General features: G+C 43.7%; 2 protein-coding genes across 7 annotated transcripts in view; both read right to left on the reverse strand.

The window, feature by feature from the left end:
• The window catches only part of ccdc18 (coiled-coil domain containing 18), a 17,416-nt gene extending 4,713 nt beyond the window's left edge, over positions 1 to 12,703 (reverse strand). For 3 of the 5 annotated variants that reach the window (XR_007967127.1, XM_052088147.1, XM_052088149.1), the window contains exons 1-22: positions 12,214 to 12,702; positions 11,775 to 11,928; positions 11,326 to 11,435; positions 11,025 to 11,153; positions 10,382 to 10,478; positions 9,787 to 9,908; positions 9,425 to 9,713; positions 9,172 to 9,259; positions 8,720 to 8,937; positions 8,473 to 8,583; positions 7,522 to 7,653; positions 7,137 to 7,250; positions 6,973 to 7,050; positions 6,331 to 6,447; positions 5,500 to 5,667; positions 4,608 to 4,750; positions 3,998 to 4,161; positions 3,103 to 3,316; positions 1,995 to 2,094; positions 1,774 to 1,905; positions 1,409 to 1,522; positions 1,171 to 1,308 (exon numbers count right to left, since the gene is read on the reverse strand). Coding sequence is in view for 4 of the 5 variants with exons in the window: in XM_052088147.1 (XP_051944107.1) it covers positions 1,171 to 1,308; positions 1,409 to 1,522; positions 1,774 to 1,905; positions 1,995 to 2,094; positions 3,103 to 3,316; positions 3,998 to 4,161; positions 4,608 to 4,750; positions 5,500 to 5,667; positions 6,331 to 6,447; positions 6,973 to 7,050; positions 7,137 to 7,250; positions 7,522 to 7,653; positions 8,473 to 8,583; positions 8,720 to 8,937; positions 9,172 to 9,259; positions 9,425 to 9,713; positions 9,787 to 9,908; positions 10,382 to 10,478; positions 11,025 to 11,153; positions 11,326 to 11,435; positions 11,775 to 11,906 (2,910 nt within the window). In the remaining variant the exon portion in view is untranslated. Of the gene's footprint in view, positions 1 to 1,170; positions 1,309 to 1,408; positions 1,523 to 1,773; positions 1,906 to 1,994; positions 2,095 to 3,102; positions 3,317 to 3,997; positions 4,162 to 4,607; positions 4,751 to 5,499; positions 5,668 to 6,330; positions 6,448 to 6,972; positions 7,051 to 7,136; positions 7,251 to 7,521; positions 7,654 to 8,472; positions 8,584 to 8,719; positions 8,938 to 9,171; positions 9,260 to 9,424; positions 9,714 to 9,786; positions 9,909 to 10,381; positions 10,479 to 11,024; positions 11,154 to 11,325; positions 11,436 to 11,774 lie in introns of those variants that run through there. The other 2 variants (XM_052088150.1, XM_052088148.1) reach the window with 2 other exon arrangements.
• Positions 12,704 to 13,156: 453 nt separating this feature from the next.
• Positions 13,157 to 21,157, reverse strand: mtf2 (metal response element binding transcription factor 2). Of its 2 annotated transcripts, XM_052088173.1 has the most exons (16): positions 21,097 to 21,157; positions 20,931 to 21,014; positions 19,755 to 19,941; positions 19,125 to 19,206; positions 18,806 to 18,916; positions 18,637 to 18,737; positions 17,744 to 17,862; positions 17,540 to 17,635; positions 17,121 to 17,189; positions 16,555 to 16,678; positions 16,072 to 16,139; positions 15,817 to 15,978; positions 15,420 to 15,519; positions 15,214 to 15,272; positions 14,967 to 15,068; positions 13,157 to 14,810 (listed from the first exon to the last, which is right to left on the reverse strand). In XM_052088173.1, exons 2-16 carry the CDS (start codon positions 20,933 to 20,935, stop codon positions 14,435 to 14,437), a joined length of 1,761 nt encoding a protein of 586 aa, XP_051944133.1. In that variant the 5' UTR covers positions 20,936 to 21,014; positions 21,097 to 21,157; the 3' UTR covers positions 13,157 to 14,434. The 2 variants fall into 2 exon arrangements, with proteins under 2 accessions (XP_051944133.1, XP_051944132.1); XM_052088172.1 differs by lacking the exon at positions 20,931 to 21,014 and having other exon boundaries at positions 17,744 to 17,859; positions 19,755 to 19,904; positions 21,097 to 21,129.
• Between the last annotated feature and the right edge of the window lie 357 nt (positions 21,158 to 21,514).

Consider the following 21,514-nt stretch of genomic DNA (forward strand, 5'->3'; position numbering starts at 1 on the left):
AAATGTTCGGCTAAGTGATCGTCAAAGCGTGGTACAGGTTACCAGTGGTGGGACTCTAGTGGTCTGCAAAAGAATCTCAAAGTAAGAAAAAACCAAAGTAGTGTACAGGTGTATTTAAGTTTTCATCACAGTACATTTGCATTTCGTCTTTAGTATCTGTTTATACGTTACATGACATGAAAAATCCACCTACAGACAATCTGTCGCTGAGAAAAAAAAAAAACACTTGTGGCAGCCTAATGTAGTCAAATGAGAGGGGAAAGGAGAAATGCAACAAACAAAAAAGGAACATGCGTCGAAAAAAAGGAAACAAAAGCAGACAGAAATGTTCAATATTACAGAATGAGGAGGAATTAAGAACGATCAGAGGTATTTACTTTTTAAATAACTGCCTCTTGTAATAGTTTAACGCATAAATGTTTGACAAACTCCCCAAAATATTTAACATCATTCCAAACTCGGGCGGCCCGGTCGTCCAGTGGTTAGCACGTCGGCTTCACAGTGCAGAGGTACCGGGTTCGATTCCAGCTCCGGCCTCCCTGTGTGGAGTTTGCATGTTCTCCCCGGGCCTGCGTGGGTTTTCTCCGGGTGCTCCGGTTTCCTCCCACATTCCAAAAAACATGCGTGGCAGGCTGATTGAACACGCTAAATTGTCCCGAGGTGTGAGTGCGAGTGCGAATGGTTGTTTGTTTCTGTGTGCCCTGCGATTGGCTGGCAACCGATTCAGGGTGTCCCCCGCCTACTGCCCGAAGACAGCTGGCATAGGCTCCAGCACCCCCCGCGACCCTAGTGAGGATCAAGCGGTTCGGAAGATGAATGAATGAATGAATGAATTCCAAACTCATCTCGCATTAACCTTAAAAATAAACGGCTTATGTATTGTTTGATGTACATGCTTGATTCTTAAGCGTCGTATTGTACCGCGAGTGTGGCACAGGTTCCCCCTAGTGGTACAGGGCAGTCATTGCATTGGTCATTAGTTGGGGAGTGAATCATTTTCTTAAGTAAAAATTGGGTGTGAAAAGTTTGAGAACCGCTGGTTTAAACAACAACAACAAAAAAAAAACACCAATGTGAAAAGTGAAGCGTAAGCAAAGGTGTCAAATTGTTTACACTTGTCGCTAATAGATCCAAAACAATACAAACACATGTGCAGATTTTAGCGTGTACCTCCTTGTCGTGTTGATTCCGCTCCCGATCCAGCTCCTGCTCCAAAGAAGCGACCGCATTCTGCAATTTGGCCTCCGATTGCCGCCAGCGCATCTCCTTCAAAGCCAGCTCCTCCTCTGCATGCCGCAGCCTCCCATCCTGCACACGTAGACGCACGTCAGGAACCGCAACGAGCAACCCCGTGCCGCGCGAAAAGCCGCCACACGCAAACATAGGACGGGTCCGAGTGGCGTTTTACCAACTCGTTCTCTTGCAGCTTGATGGAGTCCAGTTGTGTCGTGAGAGCTTTGGCGTGACGCTGAGCTTTTTCAAGTTCCCGCAGTAACGTCTCCAGTTGCTGCTGATGGGATTCCTGAAACACGCCGGCATTCGGATTTGAAAGCTCAGGAATGTTCACCTCAAAATACGTCAGGATTTGGGCCTTCCTTTGGATTTTCAGGCTGAACCTAAAATGACCTTTCGACTTCTGAATGCACACGTCCAATGGGCGAAACAAAACTCGCTGATCTCCGACAAGGAGCTGAATGTCGGAATTCCTAACCAAAAGCTAACAATCCACCCTGGAAGCGGAACTCTTTGTGCCATCTAACCCTACGGGCTGACCTTAGTTTCCCCGAGCTCCCTCTGAACATCTCTTTGCTCTTCCTCTCTGGCCTCCAGACTTTGCTGCAGTGCCTTCACCTTGATCTCCATCTCCTGCTTGTGCTCCCGGATGGCCACATCCAGCTGACCCAGCTGAAGAAAATGTAAAAAATAAAATAAAATAAATAAAAGTGTAGTCTGCAAAATACGCCTTAAGGGGCACACGGAGGTTGATTTTGTACCAGAGTTGCTCTTTGCTGGAGCTCCCCCTGTCTTTCCTTTAGTGCACAGTCCATGTCTAAAACCTCATGAGTCCTCTCTTCTAACTCCCTCTGGGTCTCACTGTGAACACACACACACACACACACACACACACACAGACCGGTTTATGTGATTTGTGGGGACCACTTTTTAGTTCATCACTTTCGGGGACCACCCTTTCCAAATGACATACAGCTCTGCAAAAAATCAGTGATACACAAGGTGGTGGTGTTAGCCTATAAACACCTTTAAATATCAGAATTTATGAAGTCACCTTTTTGGACCGTGACATATGGGGACTTCAGAAAAGTCCAGTTTACATGAGTTATGGGGACTTAATTTAAATATATTTAAATATATTTACATCATTCACACAGTATCCACACCAAGTACATGTGATTATTGGGGACCTCACACAAAGTGCATTACCTTATCATTAAGGTCATCATAATGTGTAATTATGAACATTAGTAAAGGTTACTAATCAAACATTTTACCGTTGTTCAATTGTTATGCGTGTTGTACACAGCTAGCAAGAATGAAAATGCGAAAGCAGATTCGAGATTTTGGTGGCATTTTTTTTTAAGGAACAAGGGTTGTTGATGTCGATTTTTATTTTTTTATTGATCTACTTGTGTTCCCACAGTAAACCTTCAGGGCGTGAACGCCAATGAGCGGAAGTCTTGGTGGTCATACAGTAAACTCTTTATCTTATTAGAGGCGTGTTGTGTTCCCTTTGGGTGCTTGGTGTACAGTAGCTGCAGGCAGTGGGGTTACAAAACAGTTTTATCTGTGGAACAGTGCGTACCATCTGGAAACGGCAAATGATTACATCACCAGAGGAATGCATAATCCATGCAATTGGCACATTTGTCATTTCTCAATCACAGGATTTGTTTCACCTCAAAGATTCACGGATGACACGCACGTCGTTTCAGCACAGTCGGTACACTCTCGGTATAAAAGTAAAAAAAAAATAATTCTCATTCGGTCAAAGAACAAAGGCTTCAAGCGCAGATGAGACCAAGACCGATCTCAGCGTGACTCCGTCACGTCCGTAGAGGAGTTCATGAGTGAGCGCAGCCTCACCTAAGACGTATGCTCAGTTTTTCCACCTCCACTTGCCGCTCTTCGGCAACCGTTTGGGTCCTCTGCAGGACGTCTTGAAGCAAGCGCAGCTGCGCCAGAGTCTCGGCCAGCTCCTCCCGCACCGCGTGCAGCTGGCCCTCGAGATGCTGAACCTTCTGGACGCAGTTGTGTTTGTCTGCCTCGCAGCGATGGAGCTTCTCCTCCAGGTCCACCACTAAAGACGGGAGACAGAAACTGTGAACGGGCTGAAGCGGAATAGGACGGGGGGTGCGGGGGGGGGGGGGGGGGGGGGAACCAATCCATACTATATCTGGCAAATCGGCGGATGACGCTGATTATTTTTATGGTTTTAACAGTACAACTCACTGGTACCTTGATTTTATTATTATTATTTATATATATATATATATATATTATTTTATTATTTGAAGTTATTTTGTGAGCAAGCCTAATTTGATCCTGTCAAATAAATTTTCCTGATTTCAATGCAGTGAAATGACACTTAGCCACCATAGTGCCACTTTTTTTGTAGCTTGTAAAATATTGATGTGTAAAACATAAAAGAAAAAAAGTTTTACAGGTGTAACTGAGCCAAAAATCACACACACACACTGTAGTATTCGTGTGTAGATGCGTGCCTTTAAGAGGCGTGGTCACGCGACAGACATAAGAAGCTGTTACTCCAACTTGCATTGGCCGTTTACTCCGGTTAATTTTAGCGCCTGCGCCATGCAAATGTCTTCATTTGTGACTGTTTGTCGTATTTTAAGGAACAGCTGAGGGTGCATTTGGGACCCGAGGTTCTCCTTACTCGCACGTGAGGACCACGATGGCATAAGTGAAGCTTCTTCACAAGACAAATTTTTGTCTTCAGTCTTTTTTTTTTTGGGCTTACCCAAGTCATTCTTGTTTTCAAGCAGGCTCCTCGTTTGCCGCAGGTTCTTGTCCATGACGCTGATCTGAGTCGTCTTGACGGCGACGTCCTTCCGCAGACTCTGCAACTCCGACTCCTTCGACTTGAGCTCCACTTGGTAGTTTTTCACATCCGTGGTCACTTGGCTTTGAGAATATGACAAACGGACAAACTTTGTGTCATTCGTGATTTCGTTTCACAGTTATGTGCAATATTTGACAATTGAATAAAAAAATTTTTTTTTTTAAATCACTCAACAGACACTGGATAAAATGCAAGTCTTGTTCACCTCACCTCAGCATGAGCGCACCACCCATTTCTGATACAGAGAACGGCTGCAATTGCGAGCAATCACGTGAAAGATTAAAAAAAATAGCCAAAGAGCTTTTCCTCCGAGTCATTCAAGTAGGAAGAAAGAAATGGCTTTCAAACGAGGCGCTTATGTCTCTTATATGCGCACACGTCGATGGATGTGAAAGGCAGAGCGAGAGGCTTGTGTCACGCCTCCTGCTGGTTGTGGCGTAATCATAAGACGCCGAGATGATGAAAAGGAACATCATGTGACGTCGTGTTCCGGCGCTGCTGTCCTTACTTGAGCGTCTCCGCCAGCTTCGTGTTCTTTTCCTTCACGTCATGCAGGTCTTTGTTTTTCTCCACGTCATCTTCCCACCTGGTCCTCACTTCGTCCTGCAGAGCGGCACGAGCTCGCTCCAGCTGATGTTCCAAAGTGGACACCTACATTTTTTTTTTTTAAAGAACGAAGTATAGATAAATGAATTCCATCACCATCACCGATGCCTTTCCGATTGTTTGATGCGGTGTTTCCGCTCGCCACTCAATCTCCGCTTGTTCTCGTGTCCCCGCAAAGCTTAGCGCACTGAATGGACAACACTGTTCTCCATTTGTTGACAGCAAAGTTGCAAACCAAAAAAAAAAAATCTTCTCTGCTATTTATGGAATCACAAGATTCAACTGCGCAAGGTCCACATGCTACATTAGCGCCGAGATCGTCGATTTAGCAAATGAGACCGCAATCACCGCGGGTCATCGTTTTATGAGTTACTCTTATGTCATCAAATATTTGGCACAAATCACTGCGCATGAGGTGCCTCGGCCTTTGTAGACATAAGTATACGCCGTCTTTTCAAAATCGTTTCTCCACAAAATCAATCGGGTATCAAGTTGTGGGTGAAACATGGAAAATGGCGTGACGGGCCAGAAAAATCCATCATACAGATCAAACTGGCGAAAAAATTCCTGTGCCACTTTTCCTCACTTGGGTTCGGGCCCAAGTGAGCCCACAAGAACTGCGGCTCTCCTTTCCTATATGCGAAGGCATTCGAATACTAAGTATACTGTAAAAACCCAAAAGAAACGATCACACATATGCAAAGTGTCGGGCGTGAGCAAAACTGGTGCGAGCAAAGTTTGGCAACTAAGTTTGCATTCGACGGTTTGTAAGCAAGCAACCTCCTTGCGCACACCTGTTGCTGCAGCTGACTCTGGCTCTCCTCCAGTTCGGCGATGCGGGCCGTGCTCTCAGTCAGCATCGTCTGCTGCTGTTGCAGAGAAAGCTGAAGCTGCAGGTTTTGCTCACTGGAAGTCTGAGCCACTTGAGTAGCGTCGTGAAGTTTTTCCTGCTGCGAACGCACCTGAGGAGGGGGAGAATAAACAGCGGGAATGAGTGACTAAAAAAGAGCAAAGCATCAGAGATTCGGAAGTGAGCTTTCTTCGTGAACACTAACCTGGAAGGAGAAAAACAAGAGGATGAGAAGAAAAAAAATTTATAATTGACTTTACCAGCTCATTTCTTTACAACATCATTTTACAACCTTTATTATATATTCATTCATTTCATTCATCTTCCTAACCGCTTGATCCTCACTAGGGTCGCGGGGGTGCTGGAGCCTATCCCAGCTGTCTTCGGGCAGTAGGCGGGGGACACCCTGAATCGGTTGCCAGCCAATCGCAGGGCACACAGAAACAACCATTCGCACTCACACTCACACCTAGGGACAATTTAGAGTGTTCAATCAGCCTGCCATGCATGTTTTTTGGAATGTGGGAGGAAACCGGAGCACCCGGAGAAAACCCACGCAGGCCCGGGGAGAACATGCAAACTCCACACAGGGAGGCCGGAGCTGGAATCGACCCCGGTACCTCTGCACTGTGAAGCCCACGTGCTAACCACTGGACTACCGGGCCGCACCATATCTATCTATATAATATCATAATCGCAACGTTGATTGTCAGAGAAAAAAAAAATCAATTCGATCATTTTTGAAAATCATTCACGCCGAGCGGCGATCTTGAACCTGGTCTTTGGATCTCTGCAACTCAGACTCGTAGCTCTTGCGCATCTCCTCCATCTGCTGAAGATGCCGCGTCAGCTCCTCTCGGCAGCCTGACAGGGACAACTGGAGCGCACTTATCTAAAACACACACACACACAGAAAAAGTCCAACTCACCACTTGCATAATTAGCTAATTTTAGAAAGAGGCATCTGATGGGAAAATTGTCTTTTCAATTGCCTGTACAGAAATAGTGTCGACCCATGAAGTGTGAAATTAAACAACCAAGTCAGTCTCGGGACTCGGGAGGGATGAACATCTCGTGCCCTGGAGGGAGGCTCGCAGTCTCCAGATGTTTTTCAGCAACTCACCACAAAAAGTCTTTGTTGCTTTTCTTTTTTAATAGTCACTTAAAGAGGTTTGAAAAGTTGCTAAATATAATAACAAAGTCATTGGTAATAAATAGCTTCTTGATGAGTGCCATAACTACGCCCCGGTCGTTCTGGTGATAAAAACTGTCCTTGGCATTTATATTGTGTACAACCACAAGTGATCTGCCACGATTAGTATAAAAGCAAAAGTGGCAGTTGTGCAGTGTCCACCTTGAAACCACTTCACGCACTTCAGTATCAGGGTCACGCGTTGCAGAATGTTCGTCCACTGACCTTGGTGGCAGACTCAGCTGCCTGCTCCTTTAAACTCTGGAGCAGCTCCTCGTTGTGTCTCGCTTCAATTTGCTTCTCCTGGAGCCAAAAGCAAACGGGTGCCCTCATTCACAACTTATTCAAATTTAAGTTCAATACAGTTTACTCGACGGGGGGGTCCTGACCTGCGTCAGCTCTTCAACGGAAGCTTGCGCCCCATCGCGTTCTTTCTGGAGAGAAGTCAGCTCCTGTTTCGCCTCGAACAGCCGAGAATGAGCTTCGTCCACGGACAGCTGCAGCTGCAAACGTGAGAAGACAGCCACTTGACAATTATTTTAGTTTTGCTTATATGACATGGTTATAATGTGATTAAAAAATATTGCATTTGTCCTTTTCCCCCTTGGCTTATGGTCACTGACACCCAAGTGAAAAATACAAAAATGAACACTATTCATTCGATCATGATTCAAATCTGCAATGAGTGTACATACAATGACTCCAGGATACAATATTTGATGTTAAAGAATATTAATAACTAAATAAATAAGCATCGACGTAAATTCAAGTCACCACGTCAATTCTGTGCTTCTGCTCGGTGCATTGCTGACTATGTGATTGTTTAGTCTTCTCCAAAGATTGTTGGTACTCTCTCTGCTTTTTGCTCATCAGAGTTTGGTAGTGTTGAAGAGCGCTGGTCTTCTCCTGTATTAAATACAAGAAGAAGAAAAAAAACATATAACAAGGAATAAAAAATATATATATTTACACCTTTGGATGGTAAAAATCAAAATACGGCTCCCCACTAGCTTAATGCTAACACTGAATGGAAATCCCCAAAGATGGGAGAATGATTAGCATCGATGAACGTGGTGCAACATTCTGGACAACGGCTATTCAAACACAAATGGTGAAGCAACACATGTAGACAGACATCACCAACTGGAAAAACAACTCATTCATTCATTCATTCATTCATTCATTCATCTTCCGAGCCGCTTGATCCTCACTAGGGTGGCGGGGGGTGCTGGAGCCCATCCCAGCTGTCTTCGGGCAGTAGGCGGGGGACACCCTGAATCGGTTGCCAGCCAATCGCAGGGCACACCGAGACGAACAACCATTCGCACTCGCACTCACAACTAGGGACAATTTAGAGCGTCCAATCAGCCTGCCATGCATATTTTTGGAATGTGGGAGGAAACCGGAGCACCCGGAGAAAACCCACGCAGGCCCGGGGAGAACATGCAAACTCCACACAGGGAGGCCGGAGCTGGAATCGAACCCGGTACCTCTGCACTGTGAAGCCGACGTGCTAACCACCGGACTACCGGGCCGCCTGGAAAAACAACTCATATTACTTAATCTTATTGAGTCAATAAGATGAGTTGAGACTCTTCGTTGTTTGTATGCATGGCTTTGAATTCAGTTGTTTTGAGTTACAAGCATGGTGAAGGGAACAAATCAAACTTTCATCTCAAAGCACCGCTGCACTGTGTAGGCATGGGAGCCGGGTTGGTTTTGTACCTGAAGCTGGTTATCCAGTTCTGTATTCTTCAACGCAGCCTGAGCGTAGGCGGACGTTTTCTGCTCTAACTGTTTTTCCAGCGCCGCAACTCGAGCACTCTTCCTCTTCAGCTGAGTTGAAATCAAGAACAATGCAAAAATCTTTGACAAGCTCGAGACTCAAACAGTGAAAGCACTTGTAAGGTCGGAAACGGAAGCGTCAGAATGTCCGGTGTCAAATTAGAATGAGAAAAAATGTGTTTGCTACCTCTTTCTCTGAGGCCGCGGCTTGGTTGGCTTTGTCCATCAGATCCCTCTGGAGGTTCTGGCAGTGAGAAGCACTTTGGGCCAAGGAGTTCTGCAGGGACAAAATCTCCTCCTGGACTCGGCTGAGGCGGTCCTGAAGCCTCTCGACCAGGCTGCGTTGTTTCATCCGCTCGGCCTCCTTCACCTGAAGAACTTGTAACAGATGCTGGTAGCCTTCACCTGAGGAGAAAAAAAATAAAAATAAACTACAAATCACTAGAAAGGCTGCTGCTGATTATACGAAGGTCACATTGATGGTTTATTTCGTTGAGCTGAGATTTTTTTTTTTAAACTGTGTCCTTCATCGGATTTTCTAATGGATCATGAGTCTGCTTAAAAAAAAAAGGATGATTGATTGATTAGGGTCGAGATTTCTCAAGTGTATTCTTCTCGTACAAATCAGATGTACTGTACCGGGTTTCAGGTTCAGCGTTTGTGCAGTTGTTGAATAGTCCAGTGGGGGCAAAATGCAGGGCCTGGCACACAATGGTCCAAGAGCATCCTGGTATAAATAAAGAAATCACATGACGTCGTCTGAGGCAGAAAAGATTACTTTGGCGTTATGAAGCATATTCAACAAATGAGTTATGGTGTTGTCATTCAACAAATGAGTTATTAACCACTGATAAAGAAAATCGGGTGAGACCGAAAGCAACGATCTCCCGACCTCTCTGAGATGCAGCAGAGATAAAATGGCCTCCAGGCTGGTGGCCTCTGCTTGGCTCTGCTGGGTTGCTCTGCGGCTCTGGGCCAGGCACAGCTCCTGGTTCTTCGTCACGACGCGCAGGTCTTCCACTTCCTCGCGCAGAGAACCCAGCTCCCTGCACTCAGCGCTGCGCTCCGTCAGCTGCCTGCGGAGGTCTGAGCTCCGCCGCTCGGCATCCTCCAGCTGGGCCTGGAGGTCCGAATACTCAGCGGCGGAAGCCTTTGCCCGCCTCGCGTCCTCCTTTAGCTGGCTGCAAGGCCCGGCAGTTATGACGAGTTAGCAAAAGTCATGATAGGAACAAAGAGAGCGGCGTTCGTGCAAACCTGATTGTATGACTTTGATCGCCTTTTTCTCTCTCCAGCGCCATGCACTTTTGTTCCAACTCTTCTTTTTCACGATTGCGCTCGATCAGACTGTCTTTTAATTTGATTTCATTCTCGGTCCCCTAGAAAGCGCACGGAAGAACGTTTTTTGTTGCTCTGCGCAAGGGATAGCCAAACTTTTATTTTTCTACTGAGGGCAACAAACAGAACGATGGAAAGATAAGATAAGATAAGATATCCTTTATTCGTCCCACACTGGGGAAATTTACAGCCTCCAGCAGCAAGAATGTATGTAGAAAGAAGAAAGAAGAAAGAGAAAAAAACAACAAACATCTTTCAATTAAATGCAATATGAACACAAAATGGATAAATCGCAGTACTATTTACAATTCACATCATTTAATTATTATTATTATTATGATTGTTATTTTTAAAGAAGGGTCAACGTCACCTTGAGTTAATGAAACATGCAAAAAAATAAATACTAAAATAAAAATAAAAAATCACTTTACTGCCAAGCAGTGAAACATTTAATTTAAAAAGTATCTAAATCTGAGTTTGGTGTTATCGCGTATCTGACTAAAGTATAAATTACCTTTTGAAGTTTACTGGCAGTGGTGGCCTTGTATTCTTTGAAAGCTTCTTTGAGCTTCTCTGCATTTTCGAGGGCTTGGTTTCTTTGTTGTTCCGCCCTGTTAAAAATTGGACAAAATGCATCAAATACTTGACAAATCTCTTTCGTCTCCATTGTGTTTTGAATCACATAAACTATCCATCCATCAATCCATTTTCCGAACCGCTTGATCCTCACTAGGGTCGCGGGGGGCGCTGGAACCTATCCCAGCTGTCTTTGGGCAATAGGCGGGGGACACCCTGAATCGGTTGCCAGCCAATCGCAGGGCACACAGAGACGAACAACCATCCACGCTCACATTCACACCTAGGGACAATTTAGAGCGTTCAATCAGCCTGCCATGCATGTTTTTGGAATGTGGGAGTAAACCGGAGTACCCGGAGAAAACCCACGCAGGCCCCCAGAACATGTAAACTCCACACAGGGAGGCCGGAGTTGGAATTGAACCCGGCACCTCTGCACTGTGAATCCGAAATGCTAACCACTGGACTACCGGGCCGCCTCACATAAACTAATAACTGCATTTTCGGCACAATTACATTCAAACCCGTGAAATACAATCACATGACTATTAAATCCAAGGTCTTGCAAAAGGCCCCATTACCTTTTGGTCAGAGCCGTCTTGGTTGCCAGCTCTTCTCTCAGAGCGCTTAGTTTCTCCGTCAGAGTTGTTATCATGATGTCACTGTGTGCTGCTTCCTCCTGACAACGCTCGGCCCTCAGCTCTGCCGCCCTAAGAAACACAAAGACGGACTTTTAGGCTTTTAGTATAGTAAAGGGGATGCGTGACAAGAAATCATGATTTACTTTTACTGAGCCGTCCAATATGCTTTCATAATTCCATGCAACACATCAACACTCCACAAATGTCAATTCACATTATCAGCTCATCCGTCACGACTTACTTTAGTGCTTTGGCTTTGGTCTCGACCGCTGTTTCAAGATGCAACATTTGCTCATTCATCATGACCGATACGTTGTTAACAGACCACCCATTTGAGCATCGCAGGTGGTCCTGGAAAAGAAAATGTCCAGTATTATGTATTAAATTGTTTGGCATAACAATATACATCATGGATATGATATAAAACATTTGTCGTTAGAGATAAGATAATATTGGTTAAATAGTGTTTTTGTTTTATGACAAAAAATATATATTTGTATTCATATCACTGCTAATTACACATATGCATCCGCATTCATTTTGTAATTAATCATCAATATCCACTGAATGCATTACATGCAAACAGCTGGATTCGTTTCGCTTCCAACAGAAACTGTATGTACAAAACAGATACTAGATTTGCAAATTAAATGCTGTCTTTTAAACGCCCCTGTTTTAAGGCTGTATTACCCGAGAGCTGGAGGATAGGAGTTCATACGGTGTAGCATCCAGGTCAGTGATGAGTTGAACATCCTGCATGGCAAGACGGGCATTCTCTTGGCGTGCGTATCCCATTTTTCGCTTCACAGAAACAGACTCCATCTCGTGGACGGCACGAAGCGGACTGGATAAGAAGAGACATAAATAGAGACTCAATAAAGATTAGGAAACATTTGTGCAAAGGATCAAGAACGAGATTTTCTAGTTTCCAAATGGTTAGATAGTGGTTTGAAAAGGACGACTTTAGACAGACACAAAATCTTATATGGAATAAAAACAACGTGATCAAATCCAGCATTTTACAAACAAAATTGAAGTGGTGAACAATGGCATTTATAGGTACGAAGTTCGTGCAACTTAATACAACAATAGAGCGATAAATTGCTGGCTGGCGATATCGTGAACTCACCCAGTTGCTGCCCTTCAAGTCTCGGCAAGATTCATCAAAAGAGTTCAGTCTGCTCAATCTTCGTCATTAACATTCTGCACCATAATTGGTTCAATGCAACCAGATATGTGAACAACGACTTTTACGGTGGTAAACGATCGGATTTACTGTTATTTGTTGGACACATTTATGAATAAACGATACATGTCAACGAATTGGTAGCCTGTTAGTAGGCTAAATGTAAACAACGATGGTTGCTAATCAACAGGTCGCTAGCCGAGAGATATAACGTCGCTGCAGTCTCTTAAAAGTAAAGCCAACCATTCAACCACCTTGGCCATGTGCATAAATTGTACAATAGCTTGGTGTTTGTTGTTTTCATAACTTTTTAAAAAACGGTCTCATTTGAATTCATCTATTAATTCCTTATAAATCGATGTCTTAGCATTAGCCAAATAGCCACCAAAAACTTGAACGAATTGTCTCCGCCCATGTTTTTGAAAAACGGTTCCGGATTGGTTGGAAGCTAACGACAATGATTGGTGGAAGCGTTTCATTAAATAGCCAATCGTATTCGCGGTCACTGATCGTAAGGATTTGGTATGAGCAGCCTGCCAATTAAGTGAGAAAAAAAGAAAACGTTTTTATACGTATTCCTCAAATCATCTGTACCCCCCCCCCCACACACACACTCACTCACAAACAATCAGTTCTATGGCGCCGTTATTGTTGCAAAAGCAGTTTAGAAATGTGTACGTATTTCAATCCACAAATGCATAGAAGGAATCCGGAGCGTAACGTGAATCTACAAATGCGTGACTGATCACAAATGTGTTCCCTGTAAAAATATTTACACGCTCCAGTCGACTACACTCAATTTTTCTACCGTAATATGGATTATCCTAAGAGTGGAAATGAATGTTTAAGATAGGCTAACCTATTAACAGCAAAAAATAGTCCTGTATAAAAATCACTGATGCAGCACTTTTATTTGTTTTATTATCAAACAAGGAAAAACTCAATAGGTCCTTTAAGATTTAAATCACACCACTTAACATTTGTATTTAGCCGTCAAAAAGCTTGGGGGGAGTCTAAAATTAAGCACAATGTGTATGTATACGTATTTTTTAGAATGGTCTTGCATACAAAGAGTCTACCGAACAAATTGTGTTGCCTTTTTTTAAAGAATAGAAGTATAGAGGAACGTTATAACTCTGCAAACACTGTACAAAAATAAATGTTATCCAAGTGGACACAATGGTTCACGGTGCAACATCAGTGGCAAAACAAAACTTCCCCTTATTCTCTCCCAGATTGGCAACAAGCTACATTCCACGGGAGAAAAAAATGTAGTTTTATAATCAGCTGGTTTGAAATTGACAAGCATATTATCTGAACTTTAAAATAAAACACCATATCTTTGAAAGCCTACAGGCGCAGTGCATTGAACAGTTTTATGCATAACTGAGGGCTTGTTGTAAACATTCCAAGCAATAACAACAACAACAAAAAAAAAGCTAAAGAGCAAAGAGATACAAATATGCCAAAGCCTCATATATACCAACAACAACCGGTAAGATATGTTTGCATGTTTTATATTCACAGTGAACAGCACTGAACCAGTAGGCTTTACAGAAAGCTTCATAACACTCCGGTCTAAACTGAAAAGGTACATATTACGTGAACCGAATAGCATAATTGCCAGAGTCATTTCTAAAGAATAAAATAATTCCAATATGCTTGCAAAAAAATAGTTTTACATATAAAAGTAAATTCTTAATGTCTGTGTACATTCTCCGTCATCCAGGTCATTGAAGCAATTGGGGGGACTCTTCATGTTTGTTGAATTTTTGTTGTTGTTGTCATTTTTCCATCTTTACTGAAAAATGACTTCTGACAATTATGCTGTAGGGATAACGGCAATTAATGCTGTGATTACAGGCCGGGTGTGCAGTCAAGACACCTCTACGGAGGGCCAAGAATGCCAAAATTAAATACCCCAATGAAATAGATGTGTCATGAAATACAGTATTTCGGTATTTATCCATTTCAATATGTATTTTAGATATCACTTCAATATTTCAAAATTAAAAATGGTCAATTAGATGTTGAAATAAATGTGTATGGACAAAATAAGATTTGAAATACTGGTACCAAAAACAAATACTGAAATAAGTATTTCATAGCACGTATTTGATGATTTAATTTGTGCACTCTTGGTCCTCCACACACCACATCCAGTCTAGGAGGCAGTGACGCCTTCCCACTGAATAAGGTACTGCACCTTGCCGTCCAAGGTAACCCTTCGGGCAAGGACTTTGTATTTCTCCCCGCAAGCCAGCCTTCCCGCCGCTCCGAAATAGGTGCTGATTGAGCTCTTGAGGTGAGACAGCTGGCTGTTGGGGTCCATGCCGTGAACTATGTCTACAGAGTGCAGTCCCGGGAGCGGTGTCACAACATCGGCGCCGGAAGGGTTCGGATCTGCTGGGCTTGGGGGAAGGATTTCAGGGTTGGGTGGCGGCAAGAGCCGCCGAGGCCGCCCGCGCTTTCTTTTTAAAGGTGGAGAGGAAAGAGGCATGGTGGAAGTAGTTGATTGGGTCTTGCTGGAGCTGCACAGGCTGCGGAGTTGTTGGATACGAATACTGAATGGTTAGTTTGAATTGGTGTTTCCCAAGCCTTTTATGAATCCATGGCACGCATTTTAAAATTCTCGCATTCTATCACCGGTCTTGTTCTGCCCATCCCCGAGACTACAGGTTACATAACTTGCCTACCTGGACGGCCTTGAGAGGCTAGTTGAGGTAGTTTCTGTGGTGCTAAGGGCACCGATAGACTCCACATCTGAGGTTCGAGATGACAGTAAAGAGGGCTCACTCCTGGATCATCAAGCAAAAGAGACGAGAAACTCAGACAGAAATGCAACATTTGGACAAAAGAGTCACTCGAGTATTCGTCATCAAACGTATTGCGCGACTGCTTCCGACAGCACATTTATTGTAATTATGCAGGATATTCCCTTACTTGAGAGAAGAAAAGCGATCCAGTGAGTGGGATTCTAGTGGTGCGGGCTTTCTTAGTTCCTGTCAAACAATAAAAAAAAGAGTCATTTCTAGTATTCAAAATTTTCACTCCAGGAGGCACCGACACCGGCACAATAAATATTTACCTCTCTTTGTAAAACTGTGCACACCCAGTTCCCGCCCGCTAAAACATACAAATGTACACACCTGGGACAGGAGTTCACTGGTACATCTGCGTTTCGCCTGGCGCTCCAGTGAACGTGTTGCTTGCTTCGTCTTTTTGGACTTCTTCGGTGTCCTGTAGGTACTGCAAGTAATGTAGCAGTTCAGTTCACCACTCAGGGAGTTGCTGACAGACCGACGCAGGAAGCTGCCCAAGTTTCAATGCAAGATGAAGTACCGATTTGTTCTCGAATGCTGCTCAGCTACTCTTGACGTTAAAGGTATAGTGCGTGATATTTAGTGCCGCCTTGTGGTGAAAAAATAGAATACAACGACCTGAGCTCGAACAATGCGGTGCTTCAAGAGAAACCACACGTCGCGAGTCGACAATCAATTTCTTCACAAAGATGGTGAAAATCTTAATTTGAAATTAGCATCTTGCCTCATGCTGGGTGATGTTTTGTTTGAGTTGACAGTGATCCCATTCGAGGGGTGCTCCATCAGTCTTCTAGTTGGATGGTCTCCAATGGGAGGAGTGGGAGGGAATCGAACCCTCAGCCCAAACAAGTGCTTCTTCTTCTTGACCTCTTTTCCTGACATGAACCTAGCAGTGACAAAAAAAAAGTAATAACTAACTTTTCGGCCTTTGAAATGTAGGCCGTAGCAAACATATTTATGACACATCTTTAGAACCTACTTGGTTGTGTTGCTGTTTAAGGCCTCAAGAACACACGCAAATCGCATTGATCTTGGCGTACCGCCAAGCTGTTGACCAAAGACAATCAAGATTTAAAAAGTTGTGGCACACACCACGCACATTCTAAAGGTCAATGGACACTTGATGACGTGTGGACACCATTTATTTATTAATGATGATAAAAATATGGAAGTGGCATGAGAACAAAAGTTTTTTTAATTATTAAGCAGCGACCTGTGATTTCATGTCGCAATTTTTGCACTTTTGAAAAGTCTAACTTGAGTGCCCTGAAAGACGCAGACAAATTAAATTAATATTAATTATAGTACTCAAAAAAATCACTGTAGGGGGATAAAATATTTGGAAAAACCAACAGCTGTGAGCCACTTTTCTCCCTTTAAATTTCTCAGACACACACATACACACACATCAGAAAAAAAGGTTAACTTGCTATTTAATCAGATGGTCAATCATTTTAAATACCTCCCCAAGCTGCAGCAGGTCCCAATTGTTGTTGATGTAAGTCATCAGGTCCATCTCAGAATCAAAGTACTTCTTCTTGTGGATCATTGTCAGGTTGTAGAGGCTCAGGTGTGTCACATCCTCCCTGCAGCATTTTGTTAGTTAGGTGGCGCTCGATCATATGCGTGACAGAGGAAACCCCAGCGTGTGCAATTATTTACCCACTGAGGTATAACATTTCATATAACATATCAGAACGGATGACCACATATGCACGCTTATTGAGAGAGGGAGAGAAAAAAAAAACTAGAATGGCACCCGTGGGTTTAAAAAATAAATAAAATAAATAAAAATCATGCTTGAAAACGGGAGTGGCTATTATAATCCTGTAAGGTGAGGCAGGAAACAGACGTTTGCATTAGGTACAGCTACAGCTGTTGTGAAACTGCTATCTGAATACAAATGTATTGACGCACATGATTATAAATTCCATGTTGGGGGTCGCATTTGAAGCTATTCCTTTTCCAACCAGTAGATGGCAATAAAGCAACAGGATTTGTTTGTACGACCGTGAAGCAGGAGCTTACCATCCAAGAGGCAGTCGGCTCAGATACTCCGGTCCACCGTTGCAAACGGAGCAGATGAAAAGATAAAATCTGAAAAGAGAAAGGAAAAGCAAACGCTGTGTTAGACATACCGCAAAACGTATCCGGGTAAAAGTTTTTCATATTGTTGACAAGAATCTATTTTTGCACGGCGTTGAACGTAACGACACAACACAAGCCGGTGTATCGGTTTATCACTCAAAACCAGTTCGACAAGGTTCACAAGGTGGTGGTTTGTTAGCCAGAAGCAATATCCAAAAGCATTGAAGAATTGGGACAAACGTGCGGCTCTGCAATTTCCTTGCAAGTCAACCACACCGCGACATTTCCATGCGTTCTCAACTACAATTATTGTGCAGGGCCAGTCAATTTCTAATTGACCGTTCAGAAAATCTGCTCACCTGTCTCCATAGAGCATTGGCATGGGTAAGCAATTGAGGCAGGCTTCATGGAACCACTGCTCACAACTGTTGCACTGCAGCATTTTCAGGTACCAGCTATATAAGCACGAGAACACAATAAAGAGAAGCTGATTGGTTGGGGACCCTGCGATGACAAATGATTGGGGGTTTGGGGGGGTTCCCCCATCTTGTTAGATCACTCACTTTCCTGGCCCTCCACAGTAGCAGTAGCACTGTTGCATGTTGGTCCGGTGGTCTTCATCCCACACCAGTTCTTCCGGGGCGTATGGGAAGGACAGCTCCATGGGTTGTGTCTCCTCCTGCTTTTAAAAAGAAAAAAAAAATTGAAATTATTCTTCACGTGGCTTCCGTGATTTTGTCATTTCTTGTAGCGTACTTGAAAAGTGACTGAATGCATTACGCCAAGGTATGACAGTGTTCCACTGCCATGTTGCAGTTCATCCTTAGAAAACATCACTGAAACGCAAATTTAAGCTTAATTTTTTTTTAAAGTTTCAAACGTATACAGTACACATGGGCAAGTCTGAATTTGGAGTGAAGGCACCTTCAGTGCGGTCGCACGCTGTGCTATAATATGCCTCACAGCAATGATCTCTACTGGAGAGATGCAGCGTAATAAGAGCAAGAAGAGGCAGAGAAGGTCCTCAAGCGAGCTTGAGTAATCATCAATCGCACAGAGGTAGTGAGTATTGCAAGTCCATACTGTGGTCTGACGTTTGTACGCGTTGCTGCTCCGTCCGTGTGTTAAAATAACACTAGTTTGAAGGTTTATAATTACTAAAGGCTTTATTCAAACTTCCATTAATCCATCGATGGAGTTACATGTTAGCATTAAAAAGGCTGACGAGCTTGAGATGAGATTGTGAGGTTTAGTAATATAATCAAACAACATTTTAACGGGTCTCTCGATGTTGCGGATTTTCAACTACGGCGAGGAGTGTGAAAAGCATCCCCAATGATAAACATGGTTCACTGTCCTGAACCCTGTCATGCACCCTGCGACCCCGACAACATGATAAGCCGTCCACTGTAGTGACCGCTGTCCCCGAAGGGGTTCAATTAAAAACAAGCCGCACCTTTGGGAAAGAAGTGATCTGACATTCAGAGCAAAGCCATTTGTCGTCTGAGTCAATAACAGCAGCATCAATGATGGGCGAGTGGCACAGCTGGTGGTAGCCTGAGTGACGACAAGCACATTAGCGGGATCGGTTAACACCAACCGGGTCGTTCCGATGTAAGGCATACCTTGGCCACACTTGTCACAAATGACAATCTCGTTGGGCTCCTCCGACGTTTCATCCTGACATATGGAGCATGCGATATCGTCACACTCGTCATCTTCCTCATCTTCGTCCCCTAAAATGGACAAAAAGACCACAGATGATTCCCAACTTAGCTTAGCATGGCGAGCTCCATCACGCAGCAGTGTGAGGGAAAAAAAAAAGCGACGCCATTATGGTTTGAAACAAAAAGTAAATAAAGAGCAAGCGAGCGCGACAGGTGCAGATGCATCATTACCCGTGTTGTCCATCTCAAAACACAAAACTCATTTTCTCCCGCTCACCTGTCTGAATATCTTTCCAGAGAACCCAAGATTTGGATCGATCCTCAAACACCACAAAGCATCGCTGCTTGTCACGATCGATCTGCAAGAGTCAAGAAAAATGATTCCATCAATTGAGTCTTGAGGGGAAAATTTTTACCAAAACGCTTTGGAAAGAATTGCACTGAAAGATATTGAAATTTGTCAGCAGATGTGTAAAAACTGGGACCCCACACGCGACGAGAAAAAATGTAATAAAATAAATCACGGGTATAAGAGTTTTGAACACACAGCGGGTGGTGTGCAGCCACATGACAAAGCCAACACATCACACATGAACTGATTTCACTCGTGAATATACAGCAGCTCCTCGCTTGTCTTCTCATTTTTATTTGGGTGTTTAACTGTCTCATTCGATAAACAACTGAAAGGGCATTGCCAAATGTGGCTCCCCTTGCCCACATGCCAGGGCATGCAGTAACTCCATTGCTACATTTTGCTTTTCCCTTCAGTTAAGCAGAGTCTAATCTGAATTTCAAATGTTAGCTTGCAACATAGAAAAAATATAAATAGATGTCGCTTAGCTCGGAGAAATTCAGGAGTTGGGACACGAGTAAGTCAAGGCGCCGCTGCCCTTCCTTGCACACTGACCTTAGCGATGGTCCCCAAGTAGATCAAGCCATCCGACCACCGGGCCAAGACGTCCTGTCCCTCGGTGAACCTGCCCTGTTCTCCATAGGCCACTCTCTCTTGGCTCGTGGGGGACAAGGGAACAGCCTGCTGCCGTGAGGAGTGGGATCGCTGATGCACGGACAGTTGACTCAGAACACCCGAGTCTCTGGGGGTGGGGTGGGACGTGACATGTGGGGTGGGGGTGGGGGGTGTCACGAGGATTTGCAGAAACATTAGCAATAGGAACATTGGGGATGTTTGAGGAGGTTATAAGCAGTTTAATTTCGTAAAATATAAAGGTACGGGCAGTTACGAATGTCTCTTTAATACAATAATATACACTATTCTGCACTAAAATACATCGATTTTTCAGTTATCAGTACTTGAGTAATTATTTTTTGCATTACTTTTACTCCTTGCTTTTGAACACATATCTGTAGTTTTCTTCCTGGTCAAAATATGTTTGGTACTTTTTCTACCTCAGCGGATGATGACAAAATCCCAGATGTTATGATATTGATTGACAGATTAAAATCTTGGTGACTTCAAGAAAAAAAATGCAGTGAAATGGAGGAATGTGAACCAGGGAATATTTCCACAGGTTTTCCTTGTCTGTTCATAACATATAATAACATAATTATCGCGTGACATCACAGCCATTTGGTAGTGGTTCATATATTTTAAACAATTGGCTTTGGGCTTCAAGGAAATCTCAAACGGAAACGCGTTTTGTGTTGAGAGTTAAAGAGTTCATATTAGGTTCAATAGCAAGTAGCATTTTAGGGGGATTCACTGAGGAAGTAAAAAAGGAGTCGAATCAGTACTTGTACTTTAGCCTGAGGTTTTTGACTGCTAATCAAGCACAGACTGTGCGTACTTTTGTTGAGAAGCGTTTATAAAGATTCGTTTCTTCTGTCGGTGCCCTTCCGGGACAGTCCCTTTGTTTGGTGGCTATGCTCAACCACATGTTAAATATGATAACTAGCCAGCTAGAGGTGACATGGAGGAAGCAAAATGAGAAGACTCAAAATGTTTTCGTAATAAATCCACGAAGCGAAGACTTTTAGCCAGGCCGCCAGACCACCAGATCAGTGACTCGGATCCCCCCCCCCCCTCCGGCCCTCCCCCCATCACAGCAAAACATGACAACAATACCTCATTCGGGCACCTCCGCTTCTACAGCTCACGAGAGTAAACAAAGTCGGTGTTCGCGTGTGGCTCTCGTGCTTCTCGGGTCGCCTGGGATTTTTATAACAAACAAGAGTGGCTAAAACGTGTCGACTTTGCGCCGTTCTCAGAAGATAACAAACGGTTCATTTACCCCGAGCATGTTCGCCATTTTGGTTTCCCGCTGACGGCTCGGCAAGTGCATTGTGGGAAGAGAAGGGGTTTAACGGCCACTCGCTCCCTTATCCGTTTTCTTTTTTCTTTGGGGACATAGAAAACGACTTTAGCTTTTTGGCGGTTGGCATAAACTGGCATATTTATGATAATTAAATGTATTGTGGAGTATTCATTTAGTTATGTCTTTAATATTGATTTATTTCTTTAGATAGTACACAATACATCTGTATTCATATAGCGCTTTAACAAAATCTGCAGCTGTTAACAAAGTCCTTTACCGGACGGCTAACATTAAATAATAAAATACGGTAATGTAACAACTTAACATAAGGCATGGACAATCGTGTAATCGCTGGTCCTGCATTCGCCTTGTCGTTTGAAGCAGTTCTAGATGA

This window comes from Hippocampus zosterae, chromosome 15 (assembly GCF_025434085.1).
Source record: "Hippocampus zosterae strain Florida chromosome 15, ASM2543408v3, whole genome shotgun sequence".
In the NCBI taxonomy this organism is placed as follows: Eukaryota; Metazoa; Chordata; class Actinopteri; order Syngnathiformes; family Syngnathidae; genus Hippocampus; species Hippocampus zosterae.

Bases quoted from the DNA above. Each gene is read 5' to 3' on its own strand.
- mtf2 (XM_052088173.1), bottom strand. The intron at 17,190-17,539 runs GTGAGCAGATTT...TTCTCTTTTCAG, and splicing joins CCAATGCTCTATGGAGACAG to ATTTTATCTTTTCATCTGCT. The intron at 15,520-15,816 runs GCAAGATGCTAA...CATTACTTGCAG, and splicing joins AAAACATCACCCAGCATGAG to TACCTACAGGACACCGAAGA.